We start from the raw sequence: 9,560 nt of genomic DNA on the forward strand, positions 1-9,560 counted from the left end.
GGCCGAGGTGTCTTTCAACCTCCCTCAGCCTCAGTGCCGCTCACAGTGCCCTCCAGTGGGCGACATAGCTGCACAGTCAGACCCCTCTGTTTCATGACTGAAGGCTGATCACTGCCTTGATGTACAGCCTACAGATGTAGGATGATGCAGAGTGTTAGGATGAAAAGACATTTGGTGAATTGTATAAGAAAGGTTTTTGCTTCAGATACGGTAAGATGTAGAGAAGCTGCACTTTCAGGTGGCAAAAGTGAAACAGCAAAGGGAGCAGCTCCTTTAGGGGCTGGCATTGAGGCATTTTGTGTCAGGACATAGGAATCCTACTGCAGTTTCCAGACATATGTTCCATGCAACACACAGACAAGTATTTATGCAAGAGCTTTCCAGACATCAGACGGCTATTTGTACCCATCATACAAACTGCAGTGTTTTGCACGCTCTCCCTTGCACATGATTTATGTGTCATTTTGCTGCGGCACAGCGCTCTGATTTCCATGACGTTATCATCCCTCGGATTAGCTTGAGTTATTGTATGTGTGCCGAAGTGTGTGTGTGTGGTCCTGGCCTGAGAGTGGATTTCATTCGATCATTCGATATTGTTACATATGTTCCATGCGTCTTGTGCTTTCCTGGACCTGGCAGATCTTTACTCTTATGCGTGTGTGACAAATAGTCCAGATTACTATTTTCTGTAACGAATCGTTCTTTTTGCTGCAATACATTATTCTACTGCTTGTGAAACAGCATTTCCTCCATTTTTCTAATAGAAATTTCAAAGTACAGAACAGCAAAAAGGCCTCAGAGGTGCTGCCACACCTGCAAGGTCACAACAACTCCATAAGACATCCCCCCCTTACACATGGAGGAGATTACACACAGAGAACTCCAAACCCCACTTTTAAATAATACAGCATGTGTGGGCTCGTGAACTGGGCACCCAGGGGAGACCCTGAGCAGAAGTGTGTCAAGCTGAAATATGTGTTAAGTTATTCACCCCCAGAACAAGCCTCGGAGGGAGGGACGGAGGAAGATGCTAACTCAAATGCAGTCCCTGGGCTCAGTGCAAATATAGGGAGCGATGGGCAGCAGAAAGCATTGGGAGGTCATCCATTTTTCATGAGATGCAATGGCAGCAAAGCAAACATCCTTTTTTTTTCAAGAGGAGAAAAAAAAACATTGAAGAATCTAAAGTGGAGAATCATTTTCAAGGACACCATCACTGCATTTCAAACAGAGCTCATTTATAAGCCCCAAGTGGACCACCGTGCATCCTCGTGATGTTGACCAGATAATAAAAGCACATGACGATAGAAGCGATTTTTTTTTTTTTTTTTACCAGAGGTTTAATTAGAAAAATACTCAATAATTTATGTCTATCAATAATTCCTGAGAAATTCATTACTGTCTGAGTGTTTCTGACACATGGTGGTACAGTGGAAGAAAAAGGGCGTGGCAGGACAATAGCACTGATTGGGAGAGGCTGCTGGTCGAGGCAGCAGCTGTCGGAACAATCCGACCAGGTGACTGATGAGGAGGGGGAGACGGATCGCGTCAAGGTGAAAAGTCCATGTGGTGATGATCAAACCTGTGGCATGATCGGGCGTGAATGGATCCTAATATTACTGCTTTAGGATTTGGATTCAAAATGATATTCTGAATAAAAAGGAAGATGCATCATATTTCCCATTCAGCTTAGTCCTGGATGTGCTAGATTCCTCAGGCTTTCTTCACTCGTTTTCCTTTCCTCGATCCTGTCCTCCCACTTCTTATGGCACCTTGTGAACCCCTCCCAAAACTACTCCAACCTGCGGACTCCTCTTTGTTTGCCTGTAACACAAACCAACAGCAAAAACAGACACAATTATAGCCTCATATTCTGGGCAGTGATGTGGAGGGCCTGATGAAATATCCTGTACCCATTAATCTTTCCCCAGGGGGGCACAGGAGACTGGGAGCACTGATTAAATGCCCCTAATAGAGGCCGTTTGTCTAGCCTTGAATCTTGGATGTTTCAACATGCGACATCACTGCGACTCGCCGCCTCTCTCTCTGCAAATATTGGCATTTTCATAAAGACAGCAAAGTCGATAATATTTCATTTTGTGATATCTTTTTTTTAAGCGGGCATGATCTCTTGATTGATGACTTTGTTTTCAGCCCCTCATCCATAACTGTGCCATAGTTATCATCATAAACAATCATGCGTGAGGTCACATGGGACGAGATCAAAATGTATAGTTTGCACTAATAACTGTGCTTAATATCCTGATTTTCTTATCTCTAGCCACTCTGGCATTAAATAGACCGATCAGCCATTAAGCGTTTGTTATTAAGTTAGCCATTAATATTTCTCTATTAAGCAAATCCTATGCAGCATCATTTCTGGCCTGATGAACAATTAGATAACACTAACAGCATTTCTTTCCAAACAACCCCCTGGAAGCAGGCACTCCACTGAGACTGCAACTTAATGAATGTGATGCATTGACTACAAGCACGCACTGTACAACCAAAATAGATTGGCCTTGATAGACACATGCGGTTTGTACAGTATAGGCTGCTCGGGCCCAAAGTATAATCATCATAAATTAACATGGCCTAATTATGTTTCACCTGCCAAGCTCCATATGGTCCCCAGTTCTGAACAAAATAATTAGCTGACCGCATCCCAATTAAACAATTATCCAATGAAACCTCAGTAAAACAATTACCTGGTCATATCCGTGGAACCATTTTACAGTGCTTAGCAGTGTTAGCATTCGGGTCGATGAACAACAAAGTAGTAAAATTATGTCATGTAAAAACATGACCACATCAGAGCAGGGAGTGGATTTTTGACAAATAAATAACAGCTACAATCTGTGCATCTGGATACAAAATCCCCTGAAACACTGCCTTCATATTTCTAAAATGACATCATTGTAGGCGGAGATCTCAAAAGCAACAGTGTTTATGCTGGAGGACAGGAGCGAGAGGGGGATGAAGGGTAGTGAAGAGGGCACCTGCTGGGTTCTGATGAAGCAAAACCCTCTGGGACCAGAGATGAGATCATCCAAAACGGAGACGCTTGTCAAGCTTCTTCACTGGAACAATAGTGACCCCTACTGATCGGACTCCTTAAAGTGAATACACACAGCTTCAGTGTACCTGTTTGCCATCTCTGTTGTCTCCTTTTTGCTTCGCTGTGAAATCCATGAAGTTGACCAGACTGTAGGAGGGAGGTTGGCTCAGTACGAGTGAAGACTTCTTATTATCTGTGAATGAACACAAACAGAACCAAAACATCATCTTATGAGTTTTAATCATCCCTTGCCGGGCAAAATCTGACAATCTTCTTTTAATTATATGCAACACTGCTCCATTGTTGTGTCTTTAACCCTTGTCCCAGTGACAAGGTTGGGGCATCAGCGTGGGGCAATAGGCCGTAGATCCCTGAGGCCCAGCTGTGATCAGCACAACCCAGCAGATGGAGAGAGGTGTGCTTGCAGTGGTAGACAGTATACCCCCTACTGAAAGCGTTGGGGAGGGAGGGGGAGAGGGAGGGGGTTGTTTTATGGATGACTGACTGCCGCAGCAAGGTTAAGGGAACCAATCTCTGACACTTCACTTCCTCTCCCTGCAGCAGAGACCCCCTGCCTTTGGTGCATTTACCTGTTTCCTGCTCCCTGCGGTGGACAGCAGCACCTCTGACAAACAATTATGTTTGGCCAAACACACACACACACATAAATTATTCAGCTAGCACTGGCATAAATCAGGTTTTTCAATTAGCAAGTGCAAATGACCATTTGCAATGTTTTGGGAGCACTAAATGTCACACGTATTTGATTATCCCCCCTGACCACTGTACAGCATGTGGTTGCATGTGTTTGTGTGTAATTTTATAAAGAGGGAATAGTTCATTTGCAAAGACAACGAAAGACCTGAAAATTATTCACCAGATGTATTTGCTGCTCCTGCATCTGTAGTAGACAGAAGGCCACTGGAAGCGCCACAGGTTTCCAGGTCCTGTTTCCACCAGCTGCATGCTTCGCAATGATCGAGCCAGCCGGCTGAGGTTCTCTGGAGACAGGGCTCATCCTTCTCATTGGTGGTGTCCGAGGGAGCAGAGGTGGTTTTGATGTTGTAGGTTGTGCTGGAGGTCAGAAAGCTACCAGAAATCTGCTGGAACTGTGTGGGGCAAACAGAGCTGCACACTGGGGGGAAGAGGGAGACGTCCCACTGACTCGTCCCTGCCGATGACCTTGAGCTGCAGGCTGCAGCATCCTCTGATGGAAGAAGGTTCTGCTGAGGGTCCTGAGTGGTTTCAGATGTGGCGCAGGAGAGGCTTTGACCGAAGCATCCCGGTGGGTCCTCCTGCTGGTGATTCTCACATGTTTTCTTGGCACGTAAAAAGCACATGAAGAACCCCATTTTTAAAACATAGATGCTAGTCAACCTACAATATGTACTTTTTCAGGTGGATGGAGATACTGCTTACCCGAAGAAGCTCTTCCTGCAGGAGACAGTCAAATGTGGCAGCCTCACTGACATCGTAAATCTCATACCGGATGCGATCCGAATGGTTCTCTTGGTCAGTTTTCTTGGTTTCCCCTGACACTTCTTCTTTACTCCAGGCCATTTTCCCTGCAAATAACAGTATGTGAAGTGATGTGAACATTGAGAGTGAAGCACATTTCAGATGGATAATTTTGTACCAACACACCATCGTCAGGCGAGGGGAAGCTGTGACTCTCAAACTCGGGCTCACAGAGATCAGGTACTGATTGGTTGTTCTCAGTACTGTGGAGTAATGAAGACTCCTTTAGAAACCGAACCATAGGAAGCAAATGTCACTTTTAATTTACTTGGAGGTGTGAAGTGAGTGAGATAAGATGACCTCTGACCTCTTATTTAAAAAAAAGGTTTCATCAATGGAAGGTCCTGGAAAGGCATCAACACTGAGGAAGTCCTTGCTTGCGAAAACATCTGTCTCCACGTCTTCTCCATCTAGAAATCAGCCAAAGTTTCTCTTAATCTTTTGAGCGCATCTTAATGTGAATAATGCAGATTTTATATCCAGCACAAAGCTTACCCTCCGCAGAAAGCACCAGCCCGACCAAAGCATCTTTGTCCAAGTTGCTGAGGAAAATGGGGTCTGTGGCGCCATCTAGTGTCAGCATCAACTCAGGGCAATCTGGCAAGGCGTGGAACGGTGAGGGGGTTCTGCTGTCTTCTTCCTCGTCTCCTCTGCTTTGATTTTCTTCATCGTTGAGCAGAGAGGAGATTCTCTGCAGAGTCAAGGTACTCTCATAAATATGACAACGTTGCCGTCTCAACAGAGGCAGGGAAGAGGCTGAGTTGAAGGAGCAGACGGACTCAGTGTTCAGATCCTCAGAAGAAGAGATCTGCTCTGCTGAGTTGGGTTGCTGCTGGGATACAAACAAAGGGCATTGTTTCACAGTCACATGTTCTAAAAAAAAGAATATTCTTTTAGCAGGCACATTCAAAATTTTACATTTTGAACAGGCTGTCCCTCTTGTGGCTCATCTGTATGTGCTGTTGGCTCTGTTTCCTCCATCAAGTCCATTGGTGAGGGGCTTGGCGTGAGATGACGCAGAGCCTGGGTTGACAGAAACATCTCTCTGCAGTTCCATTTTCTCCCTGTGTGCTCAGGCCACACCACCTCACTGGAAGGAAGAGCGTGGAGAAGGGATGAGCTGAGATCTCTGGGTCACTACATACATTTTAGTATAATCCAACCTCAGTACCTCATTTTGGGAGGTGGCTTTCTCATTTCCAGCACAGCATTTCTGACCAGTCGGACGAGCTCCTCTGGGGACACTGTGTTCACTTTCTGAGCCCGATACAGGTCAGCAGACAGCGGGCAGGGTGGCCTTACTGCTGACTTGTCTTATAAAAGGAAATGTCATGGTTAAACACTGCACTTTATTCTGCCCTGATACCATTAAATATTCCATTCATAACCAGCCTTACCTCCCTTGAACAATGATCCTGTAGTCTCAATACCATTTACATTCTCTCCTTCACCCTAATAGAGATTTTTAGGGTAAAAAAATATAATTTCAGGGCTCAGTCTCTCTGGTACATACACTTAATTGCTGTATTACAAGACATTCACCCACATGGTATCCTGCAGGGATGTACTTTAGAGCCTCTGCACACAGACCGACTCTATCACAAGCGTTGAGGAAGTACATGACCGTGTCGTCACTTTCTGTGTGGCCTCTCTTCAACAGCGTCCAGGCTTCGGAGACGCAACTAATAGACATTGTCAGTAACACACAATATGACAATAACTCAAATGTAAATAGTCTTAGCTCAAGAGTTTTCAAAGTGCATCTTCGGTCATAAAAACTTTGAGAACCCCTGTCTGAGATGATCAAATTAAATTAGCACGGATTAGTTTTTCATAACATACTTGTTTTGAAGTAGCACTTCTGCAAAGAGCTTAGCATTCTCAGCACTTTCTATTGCAGGCTTGGTCCAGTGGAGGTACCTCAACGCCAGCTGAGGCTGCTTCCTTGTTAGCAGACAGTGGACGATGCAGCCGTGCTGCCAGGAGAGCCGGGGAACAGCAGCCCTGGGGCTCAGTAACAGCTCCATGGAAGCCTGGATAACATGTAACATGACATTAAGCACATGAATGACAAGGTGTCAGGGGCCCCTCAACCACAGCATCGTTTTAAGTGACTGTCAGTCATACAGTCATTGATCAACATCCTTGATCCTATTAAGAGGTTGTGCACCACAGTCCCTCCAAACTAGCTGATATTAAACATCCTCCTAAAAAGCTTACACTTTATCCAGAGGTTTTAGCCAACTATAGACCCATAACTAACCTTTCTACATGACTTTATACATAACAATATTTTATGTGAGAATTTCCCACCAGGTTTTAGAGTGCATCATAGCACCGAAACATCAAAGCTGCACACAATTACTACAAAGAGACACAAAACAACTACACAGAGAGAAAAAAACAATTACAAAGGGACATATAACTACCACAAAGAGATGCACAATTACAACAGTAATATAAAACAACAACAAAGAGACACAAAACAACTACAAAGGGACATGCAACTACCACAAGTAGACATGAAACAACTACATAGATGCAGACAACTAGCACAAAGAGACACAAAATTGCAACCTTGACATAGACAAAAAGACACAAACCAACTACAACAGTGACATAAGACAACTACAACAAGACACAAAACAACTACAAAGAGACACTGAGTCTCTTTTTCTCTGTGTGTGCTCCTATAAAGGAGGGTTGGGAGGCCACATGTCAGTGCCGAAGGGGCCTGTTGTCTCATAAACCATGTATGATGAAGCAGCATGACGAGGTTTTTCTTCATGAAACAGAATCAGTAACATCTCTCCTACTTGTTGTTGTGAAGAAATAAACTGCCGACTTCCTTGACACCAATGAAAGCATCTCCTCTGCCAAATGAGAGGCACACTGTAATTTCATCACTAATGAGTGGCACAGTGGAGCGTTATTACATTAATCATATGCGCTACTCAAGTGGCCCATTAGTGTCACCTGCAGACTGTTATGGCTGCTGAAACGAGGACGCTAATGTAATCAACGGGATGGTTAACTGGCCTTTGATTCGCACTCGCAATCACAGTCAGCCCGCATATGCTCATTTAAAAAGACTTCAGAATGACCCGCTGATGCATGAAATCAATTTTGCCTCTAGGTTATATACCTTGATGTGTCCGTGATCGAGCATCCAGAAGGCCCTGATTTGTTGGGAAAAGCTCGAAGGAATGGTGAAGGCATGGCAGAATGATTGAAGGAGGTCATCTTTGCACTGCAGGAAGTTTGCCATGTCCAGAACAAAGTACATGAGCTGTGATATATTAAGGTTAAGAACTACATAACAATGAATCATAGAGCACAGCAGAGGTAAAAAAAAAAAAAAAGGGCTGTACAGTATGATCCACAGAAGACTTGGTTGATGTTTTTGAAAAGATACAAGCGCTTGGACTGACATGTTGTCAATATGAGGCACCAGCACGAGCTTCAGCAGGGACTGGAGGTTAGGAGGCGGATAGCACTGGTCTGTGCAGTCTTCAGAAGTCGAAAAGCATCCATGTTGTCTGTCCAACTGAGTCACCATCCCCTGTATCAAAGAGCTGAATCTTTCCGTGACTCCCTCCTCCCATCTATTCAAACGTAAGAAAGTACAAAATCAGAGGTGATAATCTGAAATGGGGGGGAAATTTGTGAAAAATGACTCAGAATTCTTTCTTGGAGTCAAACCATCCGAGTTACCCGGGTGTCTCGAGACAAGCCTTCCGATGGCCTTGACCCATTTCTTTCCACATCTGGGAGATGCGCTTCACCTCGTGAGCCTCTGACAGCACCAGCAGAGAACAGGGAGACTTTTAGAGATGTCATAACAGTTCATTGCGTCAATGTATTGTGATTTGTGTGATCAAATCCGTACCAGGCTGCTTGGGCAGAAGCCCCATGATGCCCCACCACTGAACAAGCTGTCCCAGCCAAATGTGTTGCTTCAGAGCCCTGTGCTCCCGGTTCCAGCATCCACGTCCGACATCTGAGGAGCTGAGTGTATCCCCGCACACCACACATGGCACCCCCATGCCTGAATAGAAACATTATAACTCTGGTAAATTCACGTCAAGAGGTTAATTACTGTCAAAATCATCAGCCGTGCTGCATGCTGAACGTGTTCTACCGTGCCAGAGGTGGGCCGAGCTGAGCTGCCTTCTCGACCACTGGGCCAGGGTGAGCAGGTTCCTCAGTCTCTGGAGCAGCATGTGCACTCTGGTGAAAGAGCTCCGGTCCAGAAACATCCACAGGCCCTGGCAGCGGCTGAAACCTGTAGGAAGACATAGAGAGATCCTGAGTGTGTGCTATGAAATCCAAACATTCAAACGTGATGAAGGAACATGTTCTTACTCACATAATGTTAATAACTCCTTTTTAGCAAACTCTGATGTCCTCTGGACCCAGCAGCTGAAGGTCAGTGGGATTTCCTCCACATCTGCTTCACCTACAGCAGAGGTGAAAGTTAACGAATCGAACAGAACAGAACTACTTCTGCTGCTACCTTTATGTAAGTGGAATGCTTTCGTCATGTACCTTCAGCTGTGAGCTTCCGTAGCCAGCGGATGATGGCTCTCACGTTGTTGTTGGCCAACGCCTCGGACCACTGGTGCTGTGTATCCATCACGACTGCCCTCTGACCCCAGGGTCCACACAGAGACAGGGGAGTTCACATGATGGGGTAAAAAAAAGTGATGCCTATTCATTACAGCAGAGGAAACAAATGGTTATTACTTAATGTGATACAACCATAAGCACACACACGTTTAGCACAGATTAAGGCATGAATGTGGTATCTGTTGTTATTTTCAGAGCCTCCACAGAGAAAACTGGAAAGATTTTACACTGAACTTACTTGGAGACGTGGTTCAGTTGTCCAGCAGCTCCGTTAAACTGTCCGTGTGTGCAGTGGTGAGCGTTGTGTGCTCTGTCTGCCCCGGGGATTTGTTGACTGGACCGGTGGCTACAGTAA

General features: G+C 45.1%; 1 protein-coding gene across 5 annotated transcripts; it reads right to left on the minus strand.

The window, feature by feature from the left end:
* Positions 1-1,323: 1,323 nt before the first annotated feature.
* On the minus strand, positions 1,324-9,535 carry LOC115597438 (protein ELYS-like). 5 transcript variants are annotated; one of them, XM_030443324.1, is made up of 20 exons: positions 9,444-9,535; positions 9,125-9,286; positions 8,946-9,035; positions 8,718-8,861; positions 8,466-8,624; positions 8,291-8,372; positions 7,992-8,181; positions 7,722-7,865; positions 6,419-6,609; positions 6,123-6,258; positions 5,974-6,028; positions 5,748-5,889; positions 5,495-5,666; positions 5,072-5,405; positions 4,884-4,986; positions 4,703-4,779; positions 4,478-4,623; positions 3,936-4,377; positions 3,145-3,251; positions 1,324-1,824 (listed from the first exon to the last, which is right to left on the minus strand). In XM_030443324.1, exons 2-20 carry the CDS (start codon positions 9,210-9,212, stop codon positions 1,714-1,716), a joined length of 2,913 nt encoding a protein of 970 aa, XP_030299184.1. In that variant the 5' UTR covers positions 9,213-9,286; positions 9,444-9,535; the 3' UTR covers positions 1,324-1,713. The 5 variants fall into 5 exon arrangements, with proteins under 5 accessions (XP_030299184.1, XP_030299186.1, XP_030299185.1 ...); XM_030443326.1 differs by having other exon boundaries at positions 3,936-4,167; positions 5,072-5,408; XM_030443325.1 differs by having other exon boundaries at positions 3,936-4,353; positions 5,072-5,408.
* Between the last annotated feature and the right edge of the window lie 25 nt (positions 9,536-9,560).

Source organism: Sparus aurata, chromosome 16 (genome assembly GCF_900880675.1).
Source record: "Sparus aurata chromosome 16, fSpaAur1.1, whole genome shotgun sequence".
Taxonomy (NCBI): domain Eukaryota; kingdom Metazoa; phylum Chordata; class Actinopteri; order Spariformes; family Sparidae; genus Sparus; species Sparus aurata.